Raw genomic sequence first — 26,273 nt, forward strand, 5'->3', positions numbered from 1 at the left:
ATCTGTGCAAGGTCTAAACTACATTTAGTACTACAAGGTCCAAGTCCATTCCTCTTCAGCCCGCAGGCTCAGAGGAGCTCGGGCACAGGTTGTGTTTTTAGGCTCTTGTAAAGCACACAAGAAGAGAACCCCGATTTCTCTAATCCTGCAGGATGGGGCAAACCCTCTCAGACAGCCGTGCAGGCAGACCAGAGGCTCCAAGGCTGACAGATGAGGGTAAAGCTCCCAGGTGTGATGGGCTGTGCTCCCTAACAAGCCACACGTGGTCCCAGTGCTGTCCCTGGGGGTTAAAAGCAGCACCGGAGGAGGGTTGGGAGCTTTGTGTCGGTGGCTGTGCCCATGGAGGACGTATCGCCGCTGGAGCGGTACCTGGAGAGCTGCAGCGGGCAGGTAAGGGAGGAAGGAAAGAAAGAATCAAGCGAGGAGGGGAAAAAAAGAAAAAGCTAAACAAAAGGAAGCTGCGTTGGCCGGGAATCGAACCCGGGTCAACTGCTTGGAAGGCAGCTATGCTCACCACTATACCACCAACGCTGCGCTGGGAGCAGCCCCGCAGCCGCACCTCAACTGCGTCATTACCGCAATCCTGCCGGGCTGAGCCCGAAATTCCATTGTCCTGGGGGGTTCCTCCCTGTCCTGGGGGGTTCCTGCTGTCTTGGAGCTGCCGGGACTATGGAGGAGCTCTCTTTCACTCCCTGCTAAGAGGGATGATGCGGCCGCGTTTAAACGCTTGCGGTGGGCTGCTGCCTGCGAGGGTCAGCCCGGTGCTGGTGTGGGTGGGCACCGAGAGGGCAGCAGGCTCGCATCTCCTGTTCTGGTTAGTAAATGTGTGCAAAAATTCATTATTTCGGTGTTTGGAATGGTCGTCTTCTACCCACCATAAGCAACGTGTAAATCCCATCATTGCCTTTTCTGCTCCCCCAGCCAACCCAGTAAGATGTGCTCTTCAGAGGGTTGAGGAAGCATTCCAAAGAAGCGCTTGAATAAAGGTGCTGTTTTGTTTAAGGAGCCTTGTGCAAATGTGTAAATTCCTAATTTTCAACAGGAAAAGCTGTTGTAAAACAGTGTAATTCAAAGGAAAAGCCAAGTGTGTTGGTTTAGTCGGACTCGTTCTGATCTCAGGTGGTTGTAGGAACAACTGGGAGAGGGCTGGACTCCACAGCTGAGCATCATCGTTACTCAGGGAACAAAACTTCTTTACATCCTGTTGTAAAGTAGTTTTCAGCTCAGAAAATAGGCTTAGCACAAGCTGTTTAAATCCAGAGACCATCCCGTGGCAGTGGGTAAAGCCCTCTGGATGTGCTTTCACAAAGTATATAATGTGATAATGCATAATACAGCTTTTATAAGTGCTCATGAGCTTTTTATATTTCATGTTTGCTGGTACCCTTGATAGTAGCAGATGTGTGATATTACTGCAGGGAGGAAAAGAAAAAAATAATCCAAGTCTGTTGCTTAAGGCAGCTGGATTTGATTTGTGTCTACCTGAGTTGCAGGGATTTCTGCAGTGGAAGTGAAAAAGGCTGTTTTCCCCTCAAGCTGCCCCAAACTGAGGGATCTCAGACAGGATCTGTGAGTGAAATCTCCTCCCTGGAGCTGCTGGGAGATGTCCAAGGCTATGCAGTTGGTGGGGCCTTGGTGAAGTTAATTAACCTAGAGTCTATAGCAATAACCCTTGGCAGCCAGCCCAATGCAAACATGGTCTTGTGCCCCTTTTGCAGCCTCTGAGCATCTGTCTGACAAGAAGGAAATATTCCCCAGCACTTAACCCTATCAGGGCTTTTCCTCAGACCTCTTAAGTGCAAACCTGATCAGAAAGAAATATTTGCTTTCTGTTTCTACCTGCTTTATACAACTTACTCTATTTTTTGAAAACTTCACAGCTGTGTGACACTTCTAGCCTCATGTACCACTTGTTTCTCCATCATCTTCTTTAAGAAATGTCACAAACTGGCTTTGGTTGTTTGTTTGTGGATGGTTTTTTTACTGTTATGATCATTCTTTGATGCCCATTAGTATGATGTGAGTAGTCTCACAGGGAGCTTTTGTGTCATTTTCTCTACATTGTGGTTCCTACAAAACCTTCCTAACGAGCTCCTGTACAGCTAATGCTTAGTCCACTGGAATTCTTGCAGAGACTGTGACTTCCTTTCCTTGCTGCTGCCTTGAAAAATATCTATTTAAAATAGATGTATTTTTGTGATTCCATAATATTTTACTTGTAACTGTTAATTACATAGTTGACCCTTTTTTTCTAAAGGGTAAAGGAGTACCTAGACTTGTTCAACAGCACCCTGCCCCACCAGGTCTTCTGTGGGGCTCTGCATTTAGAAGTCAGTTTTAGAAGCAGTTTTAATTGTGGGTGTTGGCAATGCTTTCCTGATTGCATCTGTAGTCAGGCTAGTGAGGGTTCTCTGGGAGGATCTGTCACTTTGTCAGAGTTTTCCAAGTGTCTGCAGGCAGATATACTGCAAAGGAGCAGCAGAGATCTCCCCACGTGCATGGCTGGGTTGCCAAGTGAGCTGACTAGAAGAGAGCAGCACTAGCTTAGGGCTGGGAAGCACTGATCTGGAAATCCTGCTCCTGCTGGAGGTCAGGCACTTGCTGCCAACTCGAGGGCCTCAGTCTCACGCACCATTCCCTGTTCTGATTTGTGCTTGGACTTTTCAAGTCTTTCTGGCTCTTGAACCCAAAAATGCCTGATTAAACGTAAAACCTCTTGTATGGATTCTTTAGTCCAAGCTGTCACCTGCTGTGGATGTTGGCAGAAGCCACCTTCAGAAAGAGGCTTATGCACCAAAGGAGAGGGAATAAATCCTGCCCTGAAACTCTTGCCTCATTGACATGATGATGTTTTTAATAATAAATAGTTGATAAAGAGGACCATCAGTATGAAAGAGCTTACTTGCAGGTGTGTTGTGTGCTTGGTTCTGCTGACTGTGCTGAGGCTTTTTTTAGTCCCATCTTCTCATCTATAGCTTCACTCAGGCTGGTGGCCTCCAGGGGCTGAGGAATTAATTGCTGCTGGTTCTGTGAGCTGCTGCCCTCTGTTGCACAAAGCAAAGCTGACACTGTCCCCTGCTAGCAGAGAGAGGAAATGGAATAATGTACAGAATGGGAGAGAAAACAGCCAGAAAATGCTGTCTTCCTTGGAAAAACTCATGAGTGTGATAACGTGGTTGTGTGCGTGGCTGAAGTGAGGCAGTGGCTGTGAAGGGTGAAGTGCCACTCTTGTCCCTGCATGTCTCAATTTGTGCTGTCCCAGGAGCTCTCTAGAGTGATGAAACCATGGACTGTGGTGAAAATGCATTATACAAGCTATCTGGATTTTTATATGCTCACAGAAAAGCAAAGGACATGCTTGCAACCTTAACACTAGTCTTTGCTACAATATACACTGGGGGAAAATTATTGAAACTTCCTCATTGAAGATTAATCTTAATTTACTCTCCCTGTTACAGTCACTGTTTTAATACAAAACCCTTAATGGCACTTTTTCTTAATTCAAGGATGACTTCTCCACTAGTCCTCATATGTTCACTCCTATGAGCCCTTATGATTTAGAACTTCCAATTCAAGCATCTTCCCAGTTAAGTCAGTCCAAGGAGCTCCATACAGACTTCTCCTCCGTGGACCTCAGCTTTCTCCCAGATGTCACCCAAGATAACAAAGAACAAAACCTCTCTGAGGATGGTCATGAAACCCAAAAAGAGCTTGATGGGTCACTACCAAGTAAGGAGGAGAGTGGTGTTTTCGTGGATGAAAGCAGCTTGTCACATCCAGGTGCAGCTCAGCCATCTCCTGAAGCACCTGGCGTGTGTCCTCCCCTGACTCCAATAACTCCGATCACCCCGGCGACATCTGCCTCAGAAAGTTCTGGAATAGTCCCCCAGCTACAGTAAGTTATGTGTTATTTATGTAGCACACACACCACAGTCAGAGTTTGGTTTAAATTGCAAGGTGTTGCTCTGATTTTTCGCTTAGAGAATGTAGCAAGCATGGCTCGGTCTTAAATAAGCCGAAAAACTACAGGAGTAGCTTTTTGTAGGAGTAGGGTTTTTTCTCCTCTTGAAGGGGAGAGGTGGAGAAAATGAACTGACAATTGGATAAAAATATGAATATATTGAGAAGGAGGATTTCCTCCAGGAAGGAGAATGTGAAGGATGACAACAGACTCCAGGGGTTAAATGATGTCACTCTGCCTTTTCAAAAGGAGAAACAGAACTGAGTGTGAGAATCTCTGACCTCATTAAAAGATGCTGTCCTGTCTAGGAGAGAGCAAATCTGGAATAGTTTGTACCTCTAAAAAATAACCCTCCCCTACCTACTTTAGGTGCTGTAGTAACTCTAAATATTCAGTAATGGTTCAATCCCAAGTTGTGAAAGGCTTCAGTGATGTAGTTTTTGGAAGACACACAAACTTACAATTCAGAGACTAAAAATTTCACACTTTGTTCTATCTCAAAGTGCAGTTTTGGATTGAATTACTTAAGTTTTGCCAGAAGTAGCTTAATGCTTGAGTGGGGAAGAGACAGGCAGGAAATCAGTTGATGGCAATTATGAATTGGAATATACTGCTGGGGGGTGGCTCTGCAGTGGCTGGATTTTGCAATGAGAAAATTCCTCCTTTATTCTGCAGGAATATCGTGTCAACTGTAAACTTGGCTTGTAAACTGGATCTGAAGAACATAGCTCTGCATGCCAGAAATGCAGAGTATAACCCAAAGGTAAATCTTGGACTCAAAGCTTTACCCTCACTTCCCTTTCCCAGTGCTGATGGAACATTTCCCAATGTTCCTGTGACAGTGGTCTTAACTCTCCTGCTCCTAGGTGGCTGGGAAACTTCAGGGTGGGAAAGAAACGCTTAAAAAGCAAATATGTGTTGTGACAAGCTTTGAAAGTGTTAATTGTTGCAAGACTGAACAGAAATACAGCATAATTCCTGTCAGGTTTTCCTTTGGATTTGTAGAGGTTTGCTGCTGTGATCATGAGAATCAGGGAACCACGAACAACAGCCCTTATCTTCAGCTCAGGAAAAATGGTCTGCACAGGAGCAAAAAGGTATTTTTCTGGTTTTTCTCTTCCCTCTAAAGGTCTGGGTCTTGCAGCTATGCATATATTCTGATGGAGAATGTCTGAAAAATCTTGCTTAAAACATCTAGCAAAGGACTAATTGCAAGAAAAAGTGAAGCACTGATATTGAAAATCTTGCTTTCTTCATGATGGCACCTTAGCAATTTCTGAACAGTGTACTTCTGTCCCTGAATTTAGATTGAGCTGGGCAGACATCAGTAGAAAAGCTGCTGAAATTCCCAGAAATTGTTAAGGGATTATTTGCATTTCTCACTGGTTTTTAAAGTGTTCAGGACATAACTTGTGTCTGTCAAGTCTCTCTTCAGTGTCTGTGTTCACCAGTCAACACATCTGCCTCTAGAGGAAATGGGAATTGGGGAAAGCAAAAGTTTATTTCTGTACTCTGAAGCTTTTTTTGCCTGAAGTTCAGCAGAGACTGCTTTGGTTTTTGTATCCCAAAACAGTCAATTAGAATTAATTAATTCATGCTTCAGAGACCTCCAGCCCCTACCACCACCCCAGGTAGGTGACTGTACTGGTGCCTGCAGTCTAACTCCTGGATCAGCGCTGAGCTGTTTTGGGGAACTGAGAAACCTCTCAAAAGGGGAACCTCTGAGTGATGAAACGTCTCCAATGGGTTCAGCCAGACCACAGGAAGGTGAATGAACAAGTGCCTTACTCCTTTTAGCTCCCTGCAGCAGTTCTGGGGAGGGAGCCTTGCTATTTTGAGCAGCAGGATCTCTTTTTCCGGAGTGCAGATTAGCACAGTGGTGGCTATAAACTGAATCCCACCTCAAGAGCAGAGGAAAGCACAAATAAGTGTTATTTTAACTAATAAGTTAATAAGTTGTTTTTTCCCCTTTGCTCTTCCTTCAGTGAAAAGCCTCATCCCTGGAAGTGTTCCAGGCCAGGCTGGACAGGGCTTGGAACACCCTGGAATAGTGGAAGGTATCCCTGCCCATGGCAGGGGGTGGAACAAGGCTTTAAGGTCTTTTCCAGCCCCAGCTATTCTGGGATTCTGTGATTTGAGGGCTGTTTGGAGATTACAATGAAGGTTTCTTCCCTCAGTGAAGAGCAGTCGAGGCTGGCAGCCAGGAAATACGCACGGGTGGTGCAGAAGCTCGGCTTCCCTGCCAAGTTCTTGGACTTCAAGATCCAGAATATGGTGGGGAGCTGTGATGTGAGGTTCCCCATCTGCCTGGAAGGCTTGGTTCTCACCCACCAGCAGTTCAGCAGGTAGGAGGAGATCAGGTACAGCCCTGTGCACCTGGCAGCAGGGTCTGAGGCCACTTGAGGTGGTCTGTGCCTTTGCTCTGATGCCTTGTGAAGGCTGACCTAGAACAGAGACTGGACAGGGTTAAAGAATAAAGCAGGGATTTATTAAAAGGCCTCCATGGATCCACCTTGGGCAGCACAAGAGCCCAGCCAGGGCTACACCCTGGGTGAACCCAAAATGGATCACCAGTCACAGGGTCTCACACTTTTATAAGTTCTGCTCCATGTGCACATTGCAGTTCAGTGTCCAATTCCAGCTCAGCCCCTGCACTCCCATCCTGCTTGTTTTTCTCTCTCCAGCCCACGTTGTTTGTGCTCTTGGGCTTGAGATTTGGATCATTTGTCCTTGGTGCCCAGCTGGAGCAGGAATTGTTTTGTCTCCCTGCTCTGTGCACAGAGCTCACCATCCCCTAATATGAAGCCCAGACCCACACACTAAAGCAGCACAGAACCTGAAAAATACAAAAGCTAAACCTGAGGCATCAGCTCCACTGTGGATTTTAATACCAAGGTGGCCTCTTAACTACCAGCAAAGCAAATTCCTGTCTGCAGGGATAAGGTTTCCAACCTTCAGGCATGAAGCCAAACTGCATTTGCAAAATGCAGAATTGCAGGTATATTGTGTGTTTCTGGGATATTGTTTCAGTGCTGTTTGGATGTTCTTCAGCCAAGAATTGAAAGTAAAGCTGTTAGATGAGTGAGGGCATGTTGTACCTGTGAGATCAGCTTGTTCAAAACTAGATACTGCCATCAGGAAAGGATGATTCCAGCACTGACAAAGCCAAAATTCAGTTGTCTTTTATTAGCACTGCATCTAATAGTTTGCATTTCATTTAGGAATAGACATATATTAAATATTTACATTGGCTGTTATCTTGTCTTAGTTGCACAGGATGCTTCCTGATAAGGGCTCTTTGCAGACTAAGAAGGATTTTCCATGAGGGCCCTGGATCCCTGGCAGTGCTCCAGGCCAGGCTGGATGGGGCTTGGAGCAACCTGGGACAGTGGAAGGTGTTCCTGCCCATGGCAAGGGGTGGAATGAGGTGACTTTTAAGGCCCCTTCCAAACCAGGCCATGATTTGGGGACTGACGATTATAAGAAAGGTTCCAAGGCCATGACAAATCAGAAGTGGCTCACAAGTCTTTAAAAGTCAGCATGAAGATCCCCCACCAGCGCCAGCTGGCTTTAACAGGTTTCTCTTCAAGATGTCCAAAACCTGACCTGAACCTTTTTCAGGAGAGTTAGATAAAATCAGTGTGGTTAATTACCCCATTGCTACTGTAATTAAAGAGCACTTCCTTCATACAACACTGAAACAGCATTTGCATTTTACTAATCTCACCTGCTTGCTTTGAACAGCTATGAGCCTGAACTATTCCCTGGCCTGGTTTATAGGATGGTCAAACCAAGGATAGTGCTGCTTATCTTTGTGTCTGGGAAAGTTGTACTGACTGGTAAGTGCTGCCTCTCTGTGCCTCTACCCACTGCTTCACTTTCTGAGAGCATTTAAATTAAACATTAACTAAAAATCAGTGTCTTGCCACAGTAAAGCCACTCAGGGATCTTTTTAATGGCTGCTGCAGCTTTATCTGTGTTTTCTGCAGATAACATCAGTATTGTTGCACTAGAATCTTGTATTGTTTCATATACAGAGTCTCAGATTTCCATGTTAAGTATTTTTTTTTTAATTCAAAGCCTGATGCCACGTGCCAATGCAGAGGATGCCAACAGGATGCTGACATGCCAGCAACTACTCAGGCGCTTAAATAGGAACCTCACAATAAGCAATTTAAAATTGCTTGGACAGGAAACAAACTTCTTAAAACACTTCACTGACAACATTTAGTAGGGATTATCAGAGGAAAGGGTGGAGATCTAAGAGCTTGTTCCAGACTGGCAAAAAAAGTTGTGAGGCAAAAGCCTTGCTGAGTCAGTGTGCTCAGGAGATACCTGTACCTCAGATCCCAGGTGACCTTTTCAAAACAGGTGAATTCCTGAGCTCCTGGCACATCCTTTTTGTGAAGCTCATGGAAATGCTTCTATTGAGATGTACTGAAAGGTAAATGGTGCTTGCTCCCAGAAGCTCCAAATGTGGTAATCATATTCACAACACAGCTTTGAGACATGGTGAAGGCAAGAGAAGTGCCTGCCTTAGCCAGAGATTCTCACAACCATAAATCAGGAATGAGCTCAGCCAACTGAAGGATGGGGCACTCAGGACAAAGCTTAAATGCTTCCCCCTCCAATGTCCACAATTCACTTAGGTCCAGTAAAATTATACTGGTCAGTAAAATCACACTGGTCAGTTCCATTCCACTGATGCTTGCATTTTTTTGGGGTACACTAATTGTAATGGCCTTGCTGCACACTCAGTCCTTTTCTGTGAGTCCTGGGCCCAGCTGTAATGACAAAACTGAATTTGCTGAGATGTGAGGAGGGTTTTTTCCCCTAATCAAGAAAGTTAACTTTACTTTTGAAAGTAAAAGTTGTGCTAAGGCAGATGAATTATTCGTGTCCAAGTGAGGACATGAGAAAAGGTTTACACATTCAACCTAAGCAGGGCTTAATTCCACTTTTAGTTCATTTAAATGCAGTTTGCTTCTAGCTGATGTTTGTTGGACCAGCATGAGTAGTGTTGCTGGCAGGGAATGTTCCTGCCTACTGCAATGCAGTTTGTGTGCAAAACTTGGTATTAAAGCTATGTTTACAGTACCACAGAAAAGGATTTGAAATCAAAGGTGTCCTAACACACAGCTTAAAATTAAAATTACTGCTCAGAGCTGGAGAAGGAGAGTTCTCAAACTGTGGAACAACTCCCAGTATGAAATAAGCGCGTTTCAATTCTTGTTTCTACCTTTCCACTCACCTTATGAACAGGCAGAGCTGTTATTCCTTAAGCAAATAACACCATGGTGGTGCTCAGATGCATTTTTTTCTTTCTTCAAAGCCAATATTTTGCAGCTGTCAAGAGCAGAAAATTGTTGTTTTGGTTCCACAGATTAAACAAAACTAGCCTTAAAGCTAAGCAAGCTAGAAATTGCTCTTTGAGGTGGCAGATAGAAATTCTGTATTTAATAGCAAGGTGCTTTCAGTCTTCTGGGTTTCTCATGGTTAATCTTACTGGGTTTAAACTGTATTTAGTTTAAGTTCAGCACTCTGTTAATTCATGGAGGTTTTTTTTCTTAAATGTCCATTTAGGAGCAAAAGACCGTTCTGAAATCTATGAGGCATTTGAGAACATCTACCCCATTTTAAGAGGTTTCAAGAAACCATGGTGACACGGCTCCCAAAGCAATCCAGAATAACACCTGGGCTTGTGCTGCTGTGCATGGAGCAGAACCAAGGGCGCTCCTGGACCCATTTGTGGATTATTAAGCAAATTATTCATTTCTGAATGCCACGTATGCTGATGCCTTTCTGTAGCTTGTGAAATGTTCTTTTCTTTCAGATTATCTGTCTGTAATCCACCTGAGTTCTGACTATTTCTGTCAAGTTAAAACACTTGATAAATTAATGCACTTTTAACAGAATGTATGTTAAGGTGGCACTTAAAAATATTTTGTAATAGAAGCCATGTGTCTCTTTCCCTCTTGAACAGGTGAATCCACACTGCACTTCAAATTGGCTTAATCAGCATCCTCAGCTCTAAGTGTCCTGAATTGCTCCTGCAGTGTTGTAGTTTCATATTTAAGCTCAACATATATTATTGTGTATAACATGGCTTACACAATCCTTTATGAGTTGATTTTGGTGGTTAGAACACAAGTGCTGGAATCACTCTGATCCCACTGGCTGGATAAACTCTTGTCTGTGAGGGTACAGGATTTTCTTTCACAGAGTCTCGTTCCAGGCCCTGGCTGCTGGGATATACCTAGAAAATCTGTGGGTGGAGGGATGTAACTCATTAAATTGTCTAATTTGATGTGGGACAAGTTAGATTTTAACCAAATGGTACCCACTTGTGTTACTCCCTCAGATGATGGGAGTTTGGTGCAGACAGAAGCATATTGGTTTAGAACTTTGTTAAAAATGGATTTGAGGAAAACACAAAAAGTCTTGGATGCTCATGACTTACTTATCTGTGTTATTTAACCAGAGTTCAGCCAATGGTCCTACATTTGGTAATTTTGGAGCAGAACCAGTGAGGTTTTCCTGTACTTGGCTGGAACTCAAGCCTTTCTTTTCAGAAGGTGTCCTGCTCAGCGTGGTGCAGGGAGCAGGAACAGTGCAAAGCCTATCCCATGGCTGCTCTGGAAAGCCCCTGGAAGCAAGCCACAACAGTTCTGCTGTGTCCTTCCCTCCTGAAGGTGTTGCTACCTGTCTGAAAACACCACTAGAGGTTGCTCTTAGATGACTTAAGTGTAACCCAGGCCAAAATCCTCCTCGGTCCTTGCTGGAAATACTCGGCTCAACTCAAAACAGGGTCCTGCTGGGCTGAGTTTTGCTGCCACAAAAGTTTATTTCTGATTCGGTGAGGGTGTAGCTTCATCTTCTGTATCTGTTATGTGTCTCTCACAAGTGTTTTTATACCTATCTCCCTGCAAACTTTGAAAAACTTGGTGCACTTCCTCACGATAAGCTGTTCTTAGCTGTTATCAGTTTCTGTCAAACTGTGGATTTCCACACTCAAATCTATTTTAAACACAGGCTTACTTTTCTGTTTGCTTTCTAACGTTGGAGACTTTCCACAACCATGGGCTGGACTTTTATTTGCACTGTAGCTGCAGTAGAAGCTGGTGAGCTTCAGTTAGAACAATCTTTTGTAAGTGAAAACACCTTGGTTTTATTGAGGTATTGGGGGGGAAAAAAAGTTTATCTAAGATGAGCCCTCTTCAAGAAATCACATTTTGCTTAAGAGCTTGCCATGTGATTTCAGTGGTAAAATTAGTGCTCTTTGGAAGTACAGATAAAGCCTTAGAGATAAGAAGTGGGTTCTGTGCCTTTTCACTGAGCTACTGATTAAGTTAATGTTTGCTATGGTAACTCTTGTCTTAAAAACAACAATCTTGGTTCTACCTCCACAGTGCTGTTCCTGCTTAGTGTTTGATAACCCTGGGAAGGGGGGAAGATATAGGCTGGGAATTGCTCTTAAAAAGAAAAGAAAAAAAGAGTAATGTGTTGTTCTGTTGCAGTTGTGTTTCTTTTGGGAAGGGGCATATGGGGATATTGCTTAAGTTATTCTGGCTTCTGTGGACTGTCTCCTCTAATTGCCTACAGACAGAAGAGGAAATCACTTCAAACTGAGACTAGGTTCACATTAGGAAATATTAGTTAGCAGGAAAGACTTTTTTACTCAGAAAAGGGGTGGTGAGGCCCAGGGTGCCCAGAGAAGCTGTGGCTGCCCCTGGCTCCCTGGAAGTGTCCGAGGCCAGGCTGGACAGGGCTTGGAGCAGCCTGGGATAGTGGAAGTGTTAATTTCGGGGTCGGGAGCTTGGAATTGGATGGTTTTTAAGGTCCCTTCTCCTCTGTTCATTTCGGGGTCGGGAGCTTGGAATTGGATGATTTTTAAGGTCCCTTCTCCTCAACCCTCCTTCATCCTGTGTCTTTAACTCCTCATCGTCGCTCCACCATGGGGCCTGGGTTGAGGCAGCCTCTCTCTGCGTCGCTTTTCAGGCTGTGCATCGGTATTTGCCGCCTGGACAAAGCGATGTGGGTGTTACTGTAAATACACGCTTGGGAGCCGCAGTCCCCACAGCAGCGTTACTGCCTGGTTATACTACGGCTAGCCGCTGTGAAGCCCCATGAGCCGCATAAAACACCCCTATCGCTCTGGGACGATCCCAGCGGCGCTCCTTTTGCTCCTGCACCAGGCAAAGGGCGCAGTTTCTGTTAAAAATCGGGATTTTCCCGGCGGAGCGCGGCCCGTCCCGCGCCCTCCCCCGCTCCCGCCCGCCGCCTCAGCGCCCCTTCCCACAATGCCCTGCCCGGCAACAGCGTCCCACGTGACCCGCGGCCCCAACATGGCGGCTCCCAGCGGCCGCCGGCCGCAGCCCGCGGGGCCGGGCGGGGGCAGCGGCGCCGGGCCCGGGGCTCTGCGGGGCGCCGAGGAGGACGCCGAGGGTCTCTACGTGGCGGTGGAGCGGTGCCCGCTCTGCAACACCACGCGCCGCCGCCTCACCTGCGCCAAGTGCGTGCAGAGCGGCGACTTCGTCTTCTTCGACGGGCGCGACTCCGAGAGGTACCGGCGGCGCTGAGGGGAGCGAGGCGGCCTCTGCCTGCCCTGCTGCGGGTCGCTGTGCCTCGGGGCTGGGGATGGGGGCCGGGTTGTGCCTCTTCCCCGCTGTCCCGGGGCTCGGGGGGCTCAGGGTGTGGGTGGGGAACGCTCCGGGGGCCGCCGGGCCCGGCCCGGGGCTGGGGGCGGACACAGCAGGACCCTCGGTACGAGCCTTGAAATAATAATAATAATAATTAAGGGGTCACCCCGAGTTTCGCTGGGTCAGGTGCAGGTGTGTCCGTGTCGATGTAGCCACAGGAGCTCCAGGCAGTTCAGGGCACAGAGACCCGAGCAGTGTTATTCCAAACGGGTTTCAAACGGTTATTTTCGCCAACGCTCCTTGTAACAGCAGTTCTCTAAATCACTAAGCAAAATCACGAAGGTGTATAAGAAAGAAAAGAAACATTTTATTGTGTGTATAGCCATAAATGTGGACAAATCCCCTTGAGCTCACGGTGGGCCATGCTGCTCCTTTTGGAGCGCTGGCTCTCCCTGGAGCAACGCTGTGCCCATAAACAAATTTCCTCACGGGATGACTCAGACGGCTCCTCCAGCGCTGCTGTCCATCCCAGATTCTTCAAAAGTCCCCAGGGCCATGTCTGGAAGGGCTCCGATTCTTGGCTGGCACCGTGTTCTTGGTCCCTGGTTAGCAGCTGCTGGGAGTGATTCCTGGGGCTATTTTGGGAAGGTGTCCAGCAGCCACCAGTGTGTGGGGTGGCCGTGTCCTCGCTCCAAAGGCTCCTTGTGTCCCCAGGAACAAGGGGACAGTGGTGCCTTTCACCCACCAGCGTCCACGGGAGTGGGGAAATGCTGTCAGCCAGCGTGAGTCAGCTTGCAGAACTGAGACTTTAGTCTGTCACTGGATGGGTTTCCCTTTTGTAATGTAAAAAAGCTGTGTTGGAGAACCACAAACTGGATTGAGCCTGTCTAAAATAGGTGGAAAACGTGTAGTTGTGTGAGACTGCTTGGGGTTTTCTGCAGATTCTATTAAAAGGTTGGATATGGAGCTTGGAATATAAACCAAGTTTGGGTTTTTTTCCTGTCTCTTTTGCGGCCTTAAGTTTTTGGCTAAACATCAGGTTTAATTATAGAAATTCAATTGTAGCCTTTGTTAGAGTTGAAGCTCTGTTGTTTTCTATTAACCAAAGCTTAAGAAGTCTTTGCCCATCAAGAAAATGAAGTCATAAAGAAGCAGCTTTAGCCAAAGTACCAGAAGCAGCAGTGTAAGAGAAAACCCTCTTTATCTTCTCACATGAGACAGGATCAGCTTTACTGTCTGACAGTTGTCACTGCATCCTCCTGAGAAGCTTTCACTGCCCCATTTGTCTGTGGCTGGAAAGGCTCCTGTATATTTACCTTGTGTTTTTTAACTGCAAGAATTAAATCTCTTCTTTTTTTTTTTTTTTTTCTTTTTTCTTTTTTTTGGTCTTTTTCTCCCCCTTCTCTGCCTGGACATCACAGTTCCATCCCTGGGGGTCACTGCTGTTTTATTAACCTGGGGCTTCCTTACACACTCCCATTTCCCCAGGCTTTGTTTCTCCTGCTGCTCAGAACTTTTCCATTAATTAATTGCAGTAGTGCAATTCATTAAAAATGGCAAATTTATTTTAATGAATTAAAGGAGCACCACACTTGTATGAATAACACAGTGTTAACAACTTAAATATCCTCAGTGGCTGCAGGAACACTGTGTAGGGACAAAAGCTTGGGTTTTGAGGATAATGGGATTATGTTTAAACCGTGCCTGAAACATTTTGTTTGCATCCTCTAATTAATATTTGGAATGACTGATTTAAGAGTGGGGAAGAGGTCATCTTTCTTTGTTTGCTCTTTATGGGTGTCTCTGAATTTCTTGTGATGTGAGCCCTGGGAAAGGGGGAGATGTTTGAAGTGGTGACCAAGCAGCACCAGGGCAGAGGCACGCAGGGACAGCTGCAGTTCAGGGGCTGCCTTTCAGCTGGTGTTTACTGCCATCGTTGTTTATTTATTTATTTTATGCCTTCTAGTAGTACCTGGGTTAATTTTAGATCAGCCACTGCTGGAGGAGTGTCATGACAAGGGCTTTGCTGAGTGGCTCAGTGTGAGAATGTGGAAGTGTTTGGGGGCACTTGGGCCTCCCATTTATCTTTTTGAATTGTTACAGATGGAGCAAAAGGATCGTTATCTTCCTGGTTAAATAGAAAGAAACCAATCATTACTCCTTGTATCCAACAGTGGTTTCTTTTTAGAATTTTCTTGTAAATTTTCCTTATTTGAAGACAAACAATTTCATGTTCTAATTGTTTCAGATTTCTTGGGACTATTTGGTGTGCTAACTTTTAGAAGAACTACCGTAAAATTGGAAGTTTTTCATCTGTCTGGCGAAAATCACACCCCATATCTGTGAGGGGGAGAGACTGAGGAGCTGTTAAGATTAATTACTTAAGGAGAGCTACAATTAAGGATGAGTAGTCCAGAAGTCCTCCAGTAGAACAGTCACTGCTGTCCTTCTTTTCATGACTAATGTGTTGTGTGTTGAAAAGCCAAGCTGGCATCTTGATGTTGGTCTCAGCTCAGAGGTTCTTCTTCCTCCTGGGAGTGTCCTCCAGCCTGTCGTGTACATAAATTCTCAGAGTGTGTTTCCCAGACTGCTGAACTGCTTTGCTTTGTGTATCTGCAGCTGGCAAAAGCCAAAGACAATGTGATTGTGACGTCTGAGCCCAGCTAATTTCTCCAAGCTATGGGTTCTGGTTAGGAATAGTGATTTTTTTTCAGCAGGGGAGTTCTAGTGAATATAGTGCCATCAGCTCCTTCAGCATTAATCAACTCCTGCAGATTAGGAAGCCCCTCTTTCTGGTTGCTTCTCTCTAATCATGACCATGTGGAAATAAGCCAGGCAGCCACAGAAAATCTCACCTTAATGTGATAAGACTTGAGGAAAGAGAAACATTTCAAGGGTAATTCTAGATGTTCTCTCAGTTTACATTTTATGGGAGTTCCTATAATAATTCATCCCAAGTTTTGTTTCTTTGCCAAATTGAAAGGCTAAAGATATATAAAGAAGGAGTTGCAGGATGCAGTGCAATTGAAATCAGAGCTATATAAAGCAGTGGAAATGTTTGCTTAGGAGAAACCTGCTGGAGGATTTGGTGGGAGCTGTTTGACATCACTGCCAAAGCCATGAGATGGAATTTCTACAGGCTTCCCAAATACTTCTGTCTTCCTCCACAGCCAGAACTTCCTTTATTCCTGTGTTCTTTGACAGATCATTCAGCTTTTTGCTGATGTGATGGACAGGAATTGGGTGATTCTGTTCAGTCTGTGCCCATGAATCCAGCTGAGAAACCAGGAGTTGCCAGATTAGCCCAGCGCTCTCCCTGGGTGGCTGCTGAGCTCTGAGTTTTGTGCCAGGGGATTTTTGGTGGCAGCCAAAGGTCGGGGTGCAGTAGGTGTGCTCTGCTCTGTGGTAAACAGGAGGCTCATGCAGGGCCTTTTGTCATTTCCAGGGTGACTCCTGGGGTGAGGACACACAGGAAGAGGGGATGAGCTGGGCTGAGCAGCTGGGCTCCAGTCGCACCACATTCCTCCAGCTCACGTGTGGCCTCTGGCTTTTGTGCCAAGCACCTGCATTTGGTTTTGGTTTGTTTTGGAAGGAAAACAGATTCTTTTGCTTGACTACAGAAGCAGCAGCCAGTGGTTTTGTTGTTCTAATGCTAATGTCATCTTGGAGGGTGGTTACACATGCTCTGAATCCAAAGGTAGTCACCAAGCTTTCAGATTTCAGCACTTGAAGGGAAAAAATGAAGCATTTTGAAGTCTTACCTGAAATCAAATCCATAGAGTAACAGAGAGGGAAATCCAAGATGTCATCCTGTCAAGGCTTAGTGTACTATTCCTTCTAAATAAAGCATAAATGTCCATGAAATTAAGGTGAAATCATAAAATCACATGGTTTGGTTGGAAGGGACCTTAAGGACTATTTAGTTCCAACCCCTGCCATGGGCAGGGGCACCTTCATGCTCCATCCTGCCTGGTCTTGAACACTTCCAGGAATGGGGCATCTGCAAATATCACAGCTCTGGTGGGATGAAATCATCAATTCTATGTGTTGCAGAGAAAAATGGAATTAATTATGGAACAGTAAGGGGGCCAGAATGTGGCTCTTCTGTATTCTCAAAGGGTGAAAACACAGGATGGTGAATCCTGCAGAAGTTCCTTTCTGATCAGTTCCCATATCCTAGAGTCCAGTGAAGCAGAGCTGAAGCAGACATTTGAGTCATGGGCTGTGTGAGATAGTACTGTTAATTTCTCCAGTGACTGAAGGTTTTTAAAGTACTCCATGTTTTTTGTAACACACAAAATACTGATCTTGCTAAGCTGTAAATCTAGAAATAGCAGTAATTTGATGTTTATTTGATAGTTTGACACTCTGATGTTTCTCCAGCTTAGAGGCTCTGTTGCAATTCCAGTGAGACTCATGCTCTAGAGTTCTGCAAGAGTTTTACACATTTAGCCATTAACTTCCCCAGATCAAGACAGATAACTGAGGTTTGGAGAATCCCCAAGCTTCAATTTTATTATCTTTTTCAGACAACTTACAGTGCTGTAATTGTGCAAAATATCAATAAAAGAATTTAATCTCTTCCAGGTTTTCAGAAAAGAAAGAAAGGCTGATGCATCTTAAAACCAAACAGAGAGAATTCCAAAAACAGTAAGTTGTATTTATTAAATTGGTATAAAAGCTAAGAGATCTCATAAAAAGAAACAATCTCTTTTAATACACTGTTGCTGCAGACAGACGAAGTCCAGATAGTCATAAAACTTTCAATCATGTTTTTTCCTCTAGTGTTTTGAAGGCCATGGAAGGGAAAGAAATAACTGATCAGCTGGTGAGTTGCTCCAAGTGTCCCATGGTTTTTAAACTCTCTCAATTCCTAGATCTCATAGTTTAAATTTACCTTGAGGGCATTGTGCTGCTTTCCCAAAGAGCCTGTTGTAAGCAAAACTGAAATGGGCTCTGCCAGCAGAGTGTTCCAAGCTGTCTGAATTTTTCATTTCTCACTAGATACTTGTTCAATAACTTATTTTACCAATTGACTTTATGCTAAGCACTCATTTTGTTTGTGGCATTCCTCTGTGCACAAAACACTGTATGAAATATTTAGCTGTTTGATCCATTCAAGAGCATCCTGCTACTTTTTGCACTAAAGCTGCTGGCTTTGCTGTTAATCATTAGTTCAGTGTGTTTGAAGTCGTTTGTGCCCTAGAGTTGCTGAATGTTCTTTTTCAGAGATGGAAAATAATGTCTTGCAAGATGAGGATTGAGCAGCTGAAACAGACCATTTGCAAAGAAAATGATGAAATGACAAGACGTGAGTAATGCCTGTGCTTTTGTGATGTGGAAAAACTCCCTGTGCCTTAGAATGAAAAATCAGTTGAGGTGAATTTGACCATTATTTTTTTTTTAATGGAGAATTTCCAAACTGTCGCTTTCTAAATCAACCTGAAGAATCACTGAGTGGATTTTGGCCTTTTTATTCTTGGGTTTTAATTAGCAGACAGCAGACATTATTCAGCTGGATGGAGATGGTTTTGCAGCAGCTTTAAGAGCAAATGCTTAGCAGCCTGTGACTCTGGCTGTGTCCCTAGAGATGGCTTTATTCAGTGTAGTGTTTCTGATCACTTCCTCTGAGGAGCAAACAGCTCTGCAGCTGTCACAGATTCCCTGAAACTGCTGAATTTTAACCCACACCTGTCTGAAAATCCTGAAATCCTACTTGAGCAAGAGTCACTGAAATCAAGGTGTAGGCTCCATTCAGAAACTTCAGCTTTTGAAACCCGTTGGATTGTTTTACACTAAATTTGCAGGGTCATTTTTCAGAAGAGAATATGCAGCTCTCCTTACAACCTACATGCAAGGGAAGTAGAGGAAGCATATTGTTTGAATCTGGGATATTATTATGGCTTGAAATTCAAGAGGGGCCATACAAAGAGTGGAAGCAGAGGCAAAACCTGAGAAGAATCATGAAGAATTAGCACGGGCTTGGGGTGAAAAAACCAAAAAGGCTGAGATGCAAAATTATTTTCAATTAAAAAGGAGGATGGATAGTAACAATAGTAAATGGATGATAAAGAAAAGGTGGAGGAGCAGACAAGTGTGTTAGTTAACAGAAAAGAGAGCAGTAACAGGGAAGTTTGAAGCATTCATTCAGTGCTGCCTTTGCTTCATCTTCCTGCAAAGAAAATGGGATCAGCTGCTTAGCCAGGTTCAGTTTGACACTATGAGAGGACTGCAGGCTAAGGAAAGGAAACAGACAGCTACACATTAATTTGCTTTATGGAAGCCAAGGAACAAGCTGAAGTGGTCTGTGGAGCACTTGGGAACACGTGAGGGAGTGAGGGTGTGTGAGCAGCTGAAAACAGTCCCTGCTTTCAAAGGGTGCAGGAAGGGAGAGCCTCAAAGTGATGGCACAGGCATCCTGCACACCTAGGGGGGCTGGTAACTGACAGGTAAGGTGGTTAAAAATAGCCATCACTTGGTTATGATATTCATGTCAAATCCATGTTTTGTTATTTATGTCATGATATTCATGTCAAATCAACCCCTCATCAAGTGGTGCAGTGGAGGATGAAGCAGAAGCTGCACGTAATTTGGATTTGGGCACTGCCTGAAACTGTCTTGTGAGCAAACAGAATTTGCTCTGGGTGTAACCCCTGCAAGGTGATCACAAAAGGTTAGAAAAGCTGCATTCAGAGTGTGGTGGCACTGGTCAAGCTGAGGAGGTTGAGACAGGTGGAGCTCAGCAGGAGCCAGTTCCTGGCCCAGTTCTCCTCAGTATTTCCCATAATAGCTCAGTAGAATAGAGGGTGGAATGGAGGAAGCCAGGCTGGATGGTGAAATGACTTCTGTGGAGACCAGGACCAAATTCAAAATCATGCAGATAAATAGCATCATCTGAAAAGGACAAAGTCAAGGTACACGTTGTTGTAAAGAGAAACATAAACCCAGAATGGGGGATGGTGGTGAGATTTGTCAGGAAGGGATCTGGGGAACTGCAAATTAAATAAAAATTATCAATCTTGTGCTGCTCCAGAAAGGTTCAGATCTCTTTCTGGGTTAACTAATATAGGTGCTGTATTTAAGATGGAAGCAGTTATCGTGCTGTGCCAGGTGTTGCTGTTGCTTTAGTGGAAGCCTGGTGTCCAATTTAAACAATTTAAGAAAGATACAAATCATCTGAGGAAAGTCTGAGTATTGGAAATTAAATAGAACAGCTAAGAAAATTCATGTTTGGTTTAGAGAGGAGGAAGTTGAAGAAAAACAAGCTTTTCAGTGGGTAGAAGTTTATTGTTATGGAGATTAGATTATGACTTTTTGTCTTTTGCCTGTGAAGCAAGGAGAAGAGGAAATCAATGTGACTTTAAGGAATTAGTCACCTCTTCTCAAAATGCTCTGCTCTGGAGGTGGCAGAGTGTTAGGACCAACCAGGGAGTGGAGTTCTCCATTTTCCCACTCTTCTGTGGAATTTATTATCTGCAACTTCTGCAATTTCTCTTGATTCACAGTGAATTTGATTAGATGTAACCTAAAACTGAGCTGACTGTTGCCCAACTAACCTATTGTTAGCTCAGTTGCTTTTGGAGAGAGACCAGAAATGAATTCTAGCTGTGAGCAGCCAACAGATCAGGATCCAACCTGGTCACTTTTGGTCCACATTAAAAAGTGTGAAAAGGTTGTTTCTCTGCTCTTGGATGTGGCACAGTTTAATTCTCTGAAATAAAAACCATTTCTAGAACACTTGGTTCCTGCTTTTGGAGTTGACTCTCCTGGAAACCTCAATAAGTGGTGGTGCTTAAAATAATGTTTTAAAATCTGTGTGTTTGCCTTCTTTCTGTGCAGAACAGTTCAAGGAGACAGGCTTGCAAATCCCTGGCAGAGCTCTCTGGGCAGAGATCAGTGTGCCTGGGCTTGCACGTATCAGGCAGTGCAGGTGTGTGGGACACAGTGGTGTCCTGAAATACTCCTGGGGACAGATTTTTAATCACCTCATAAACTGGGTCATAAAGCAGAGGTGCTGTGCAGAGGGCAGGACAGTTTTCTGTGCACTGGGACTGCTGAAGAGGAAATGTGAGTGCAGTGTCTCCCCTGCTCCCAAATAATTGCTGTTGGACCTGCAGGGAAGGGAGTTCACTCTGAAAAAGTAGCCTTTCAAGTCAAACATGAATGTGAAAATTGAACAGCTGGACCTTTTCCTCCTCATCCTGTCTCCTGTTCTTTATGCAAAGGGAGACTTTGGGAATATGACTGCAAGTGTTAATTGATTTTCTGTTGATGTTACAGGACTGCTTAAAGGAAAGGGAATTACAGCTGACACATAGGGATTCAGGCATTGCTCAGAGAAAAGTGGATTTTTCTACTGCATCTCTAACAAGGGTCACTTATTTATATTATATAAACCTGAGGATTATTAGTTCTTATCTTCATGGAGGAGCTTTTCTCACCTCCTTTAATTTGGGACTTTGCATCTCCCACATACCAGATCTTCCTTCCTACCAGACACACCATGGATTGCAGCAGATCAGATGACTGGAAATAATTCCTGATGTTCAGAGAGAGCAGCCTCTGTGTCTGCAGGGGCAGGCACATTTCAAACTAGGGCACAGGGAGAGTTTAAACTTGTACTTGGGAAGAGCACAAGAAATCTTTCCCAGTGCTTTTAAAAGACAGAGGTGGCTGACTCTCATTATTGCAGCTATTTATTTTATATCTGAATTAGCAGATTATAGGATCATCAAGGTTGCAAAAGACCTCTAAGATCATCAGGCCCAGCCTTGGATGCTTCAAGATGCTCTTGCAGGGTATTTTTCCAAGCCTCAGTGTGCCTCACACGTGGAGTGAATCCAGGCAGTTACAGCACTTCAGCCCATGAGCACAGCTCCCATTTGTGAGTGGAAAGGGAGATAGCCAGTGTTCCCTGTGGGAACAAGGAGCCTGCACTGTTGGGATCCAAGTGCTGTGAGAGCACATCCATGGGAGAATCCCAAATAACCCACACTACCAGCAGCAGAGGTGCCAGGACTGGTGAATGAAGATGCTATCTGCACTTGATTTTGGCTGCAAGCAGGGCAGGGCTTTTTTGGCCAGCACGATAGAAACATGTACAGTCAGGCTATTTCTGTCAGGATGATTACCTCAGGAGTTTAATTAAACTGGGAAATCTTGGCTTTTGTGCTCCAAATCCAGAAATAGCTAGGTAAAAGATAGGGAAAGAATAATCCCAGTTGCAGTCTCTTTGGAGATCTCCAGAGGAGATTAAAAAGCTATACCACTGAGCAGCTGGAAGAAGTTAATAGTTTAGCAGGGTTTTCTGTTTTAAGCTGCCATAGATCTTGTTTTCCATAAATATTAATAAAGCTTCTCTCAAGCTTTTCCTACAAGCACTTCCCAGCTCCTTTTCCAAGGGCTAACATCTGCTGCTGTTCTCACAGACACAGAGGGGCTGCTGAGGATTAAAGAGGAGAACCAGAAGCATTATCGCAGGGCTCAGAGGCACCAGGAGAAGAAGGAGAAGATCCAGAAGCACAACAGGAAACTGGGAGACCTGGTGGAGAAAAAAACCTACGACCTGAAAACGCAGTACGAGCACCTGGCAAACCTCCGGCGCGCACACATCCTGGAGCTGACCTCGGTCATCTTCCCCATGGAGGAGGTGAAGACAAGCATGAGGTATGGCAGGCTTGTCCTTTTGGGATCGTTTTGATTGGCTTTAGGCACCCAGAAGGGAGTTGTGTCAGTCTGTAGGTGGTCTGGCTCCCTGAGGGTCTGTGGGAAGGAGGAGGAGTTGTGTTCTCATCCACAGATAGAGGTCCAGGACAGAAGAATCTGAATCTGGAGGTGCTTGCATCTCCCCACTGAGAGATAAGAGCTGCATGTCCAGTGTTCAGCTTCCTTAAAATATGGAGTCCCCATCCCTGGAAGTGTTCAGGGCCAGGGTGGACAGGGCATAGAGCAGCCTGGTCTAGTAGAAGGTGTCCCTACCCATGGCAGGGGTGGAATGAGTTGAGGTGTCCCTTCCAACCCAAACCTTTCTAAGATTCTATAAAATTAAAATAATTAAAATTATTTTATAGAGGTAGTTAAAAATCCCAGAGCAAAAAAAGTAGTTTTGGGAATGAAGAGTTTTGCAGAAGTGGTCTATAAGGTCCTTTCAAAAACAGGTAATGAAAAATCCCAGAGCAAATAAAAGTAGTTTTGGGAATGAAGAGTTTTGCAGGAGTGGTCTATAAGGTCCTTTCCAACCCAAACCATTCCTGGATTCCACAAAAACAGCCAGTTAAAAACTCCAGAACAAATGACAGTACTTTTGGGACTGAGGACTTTTACAGGAGCATTCCTACAAGCCCTTTGCCCTGGGTGAAATCTGGCTCAGTGCCTGCCAGGTGTGTGTCTGATTCCATTCCCAACCACTTCTTTCCAACCCCTCTGGGCCCTGCAGGGACCCTGCAGACGTGTCCTCAGAGAGTGACAATGCCATGACCTCCAGCACTGTGAGCAAGCTGGCAGAGGCACGGAGAACCACGTACCTGTCCGGGAGGTGGGTGTGTGACGACCACAACGGGGACACCAGCATCAGCATCACGGGGCCCTGGATCATCCTCCCCAACAACGGGGACTACTCTGCTTACTACAACTGGGTGGAGGAGAAGAAGACTACACAGGGACCTGGTAAGGGGCAAGGCATGGTTTTAGGCAGCTGGGACACTTTGGGTGCCAGCAGAAGGCACTGAGGAGCAGTAGGCTGGTCCATTTGTTCTCAGCCCGAGCCAGAAATAAATGGCAGAATAGGGATTTTAGGAGAGGATTCCCTACCCAGTTGGAACTAGGTGGTCTTTAAGGTCCTTTCTAACCCAAACCATTCTGTGATTTTATGACTAGTCTTCTGAAATCTTCTTTTGCATGACATGCTCACTGGGATGCACAGCACAGTAAAATAGAGAAAGTTAATTATTCACAGTTTTGACACAGTTCACATGTCATCATCTTAACAGGAATTCCAAGAATTACTATTTTCTTCCAGCTTCTGACAGATTTCACTGGAAATGATTGCTAGATTCAGGCTGTTCTCCATACTTAGAAATGACATATTCCAGAGTAGACTCCAGGAACATATTAACACACCCACTGAGACTTCATTTAAAACAAAGATTTCATGTTGTTTTTATTTCTTTCAGATATGGAACATAATAACCCTGCTCATACCATCAGTGCTGCATTGTGCTATGCAACTCAGCTCGTTAACACTTTGTCTCTCATACTTGATGTAAATCTTCCCAAGAAGCTCTGCAACAGGCAAGTAAAAACACAGCAGGGGAATCTTTGACCTTAGATCAGGTTAGTTTGAGGAGTAAAGTCATGGATTGGAACAGCTTTTGATAACATAGGTTGCTTGTGGTTTTTTTTGTTTGAGGGGAGGCCTAGCAGGATTTTAGAGCACAGAGATTGGAACAGCTTTTGGTAACATAGGTTGCTTGTGGATTTTTGTGCTGTTTGAGGGGAGGCCTAGCAGGATTTTAGAGCACAGTTAACAGTCCCTCCCTCCTTTTTTACCTCCTGAGAGGGAGACCAACCATCACAGTTGAAAATAACACCTCTCTAATTGACATATTCAGCATCCTCAATTGAGAGATGAAATGTGGCAGTGCATGCAGTGCACTTTTCATTTTACTGGAGCCCACTGTGCTTCACAAAATCCCAGCCCAGTCCAGCAGCTCTGGAACAGCTCTGCTGCCTCCTGTGCTGTAGGACAAGTGCTTTAATATGGCCTGGCAGCAGTGTCATTCCCAATGGGATGAAAAACCCATGGGCAGCACACCTAGGAGTAAACCCCCTATGGGATGAAGAGCACTGTTAGAATTTTGGTGTCTGTGTGGAGCAGCTGGGATCTGCACAGAAGGAGCTGCAGACCTGCTCAGACTGCCAGGGGTTCCAGATGTGCTGCTGAGATTCTTTTAAGTGTTTTAAAATAGTGGTTGTCAATTTGAGAGCACAAAAGTTGTGTAAGGTTTCAGCTTTTTCCCAACCCGTGGCTGGGGGGTTTGGAACCAGATGATCTGAATGTCCCTTCCAACCCAAACCAATTTGTGATTCTCTGATTTTGTTTGGGTGTCCAGCCCTCGCAGAAGGAAAAGGTTTGGAACAGGAAATGATGCAAGACTTCAAAGGAGATCTGAAACAGTTTGGCTCTGGTGGATCTGAGTTCCCTACAGTTCACACCACCTGTCCTGTGCAAACTGGTGAGGCCAGAGCAAGCAGAGCTTGATGATAAAATGCTCACAGTCCTGCTAGGTTTAAAATTAATCTCCTCAGCACTCTAGAACTGGCTGTAGACTTTGAACAAGTGCTCGCTGTGAGGATTTTTACTCCAGGATTTCTTAGGAAGCCAGGGCATGGAATGCTGATGCCTCCAGTAAGTGTATTTTCACAGCATTTTGTTTTCCGTGTATTTTTGTGTGTGTGGTGTTTTAACAGTGAATTCTGTGGAGAGAATCTCAGCAGACACAGGTTCACACGGGCAGTGAAGAAGCTGAATGCTAATATCCTTCACCTCTGCTTCTCTCAGGTAAGGAGGAGGCACATTTGATATCTTTAAATAGCTTTTTTAATATCAGCTGTGCCTGCTGGTTTCCTTCAGGACCTGATCATGTTTTTTTTTGTTTTTTTTTTCCTTTCCCCATGTCAGCATGTAAATTTAGATCTGTTGCACCCCCTGCATACCCTCAGGAACCTCATGTACCTGGTCAGCCCAGACACCGAGAACTTGGGCAGGTAAGCAAATCAAAATATGAAATCTTCTGTGGCTGAATCCCTTTGGAATTGTTACTTGTGAGGGAAACTCTCTTCTGCTGTGCCTATAGATCAGTCCTCAGCACAGAAATCAGGGTAGTTCTAGGAGGAGGAAAGACTGGACAGAAAAAGGAGCTCCTGAGTAGGAAATTAAATTTCTAGACGTGTGTTTGCTGTGCTTCTGCCTATGGCAGGCTCAGCTGGAGGCTCTGCAGCTGATGATGGACTCATTTCCCCTACACCCAGGAGCAGGAACTCCTTCCCTGCAGGGAACAGCAGCACAAATGCCAGGCAGCTTTGCCATGCTCTAAGTGTGACCCTGCCCAGACCTTGCCAACATGCAAATACCTGAGAGCATCCAGAAATACAAACCCTGAAAACAGTCCCAGGCAAACCTTTCCCAGAATACTTCCAGTCAATGAACTGCCTAGACCAAAGCTGACCCTTTAAATAATACTCATTTATATGTAAATTAAGATTAAAGACAACTGTTCTCTTAGCTTAGAACGTGATGAAAAGAACATCAGTTCTGGCATGCACACACCAGGTTTAATAATTTATTTCTTTTTTTACAAGTTAAGTATAAGAAAGCAAACAACACTGATTTCCCCATTGGAATAACCCAGACACAAGTCACTTGTGCCCAAGACAGTCTGCAAATATTTGTTTGATGTGCCTGGTGTTTTCCTCCCCCCTTAAACACAGTGATGTTCTGAAATCTACTTTTCTGCTTTGTTCTCTTGTACGGATCTGGTTTTATTCAAAAACCTGCAGTGCCACTAAGAGGAGCTGCCTGTTCTCACTTCCTTGTGTTCTCTGGATATATCCCTACTGAGTCAGCCCACAGACATGGGGAGCCACATCTTTGTGAAGGATTTTGGACAAGAATC

At 44.8% G+C, this 26,273-nt stretch overlaps 2 protein-coding genes and 1 non-coding gene across 3 annotated transcripts; 2 read left to right on the plus strand and 1 right to left on the minus strand.

The window, feature by feature from the left end:
* The first annotated feature begins 339 nt into the window (after positions 1-339).
* TBPL2 (TATA-box binding protein like 2) lies at positions 340-9,624 on the plus strand. Its single transcript, XM_041413469.1, has 7 exons — positions 340-390; positions 3,507-3,895; positions 4,637-4,724; positions 4,967-5,058; positions 6,139-6,306; positions 7,706-7,800; positions 9,545-9,624. Exons 1-7 carry the CDS (start codon positions 340-342, stop codon positions 9,622-9,624), a joined length of 963 nt encoding a protein of 320 aa, XP_041269403.1.
* On the minus strand, positions 460-531 carry TRNAG-UCC. Its single transcript has one exon. It is a non-coding gene; the product is annotated as a tRNA-Gly (tRNA).
* Positions 9,625-12,300: 2,676 nt separating the features above from the next.
* ATG14 (autophagy related 14) lies at positions 12,301-25,984 on the plus strand. The gene is made up of 9 exons (XM_041413655.1): positions 12,301-12,524; positions 17,188-17,250; positions 17,386-17,428; positions 17,830-17,911; positions 22,029-22,266; positions 23,036-23,265; positions 23,772-23,889; positions 25,069-25,159; positions 25,280-25,984. The coding sequence occupies exons 1-9, from the start codon at positions 12,307-12,309 to the stop codon at positions 25,367-25,369; spliced, it is 1,173 nt and encodes a 390-aa protein (XP_041269589.1). The 5' UTR covers positions 12,301-12,306; the 3' UTR covers positions 25,370-25,984.
* Positions 25,985-26,273: the final 289 nt, after the last annotated feature.

Source organism: Onychostruthus taczanowskii, unplaced genomic scaffold (genome assembly GCF_017590055.1).
Source record: "Onychostruthus taczanowskii isolate IOZ18803 unplaced genomic scaffold, ASM1759005v1 scaffold103, whole genome shotgun sequence".
NCBI lineage: Eukaryota > Metazoa > Chordata > Aves > Passeriformes > Passeridae > Onychostruthus > Onychostruthus taczanowskii.

What these genes read in the sequence shown, in the direction of transcription:
- TBPL2 (XM_041413469.1), top strand. Translation starts at nt 340, where the DNA reads ATGGAGGACGTATCGCCGCTGGAGCGGTACCTGGAGAGCTGCAGCGGG. An exon ending in GGAATAGTCCCCCAGCTACA is followed by an intron (nt 3,896 to 4,636) that starts GTAAGTTATGTG and finishes TTTATTCTGCAG; the next exon opens with GAATATCGTGTCAACTGTAA. An exon ending in GTCTGCACAGGAGCAAAAAG is followed by an intron (nt 5,059 to 6,138) that starts GTATTTTTCTGG and finishes TTCTTCCCTCAG; the next exon opens with TGAAGAGCAGTCGAGGCTGG.
- ATG14 (XM_041413655.1), top strand. Translation starts at nt 12,307, where the DNA reads ATGGCGGCTCCCAGCGGCCGCCGGCCGCAGCCCGCGGGGCCGGGCGGG. An exon ending in GAGGTGAAGACAAGCATGAG is followed by an intron (nt 22,267 to 23,035) that starts GTATGGCAGGCT and finishes TGGGCCCTGCAG; the next exon opens with GGACCCTGCAGACGTGTCCT. An exon ending in TTCACCTCTGCTTCTCTCAG is followed by an intron (nt 25,160 to 25,279) that starts GTAAGGAGGAGG and finishes TCCCCATGTCAG; the next exon opens with CATGTAAATTTAGATCTGTT.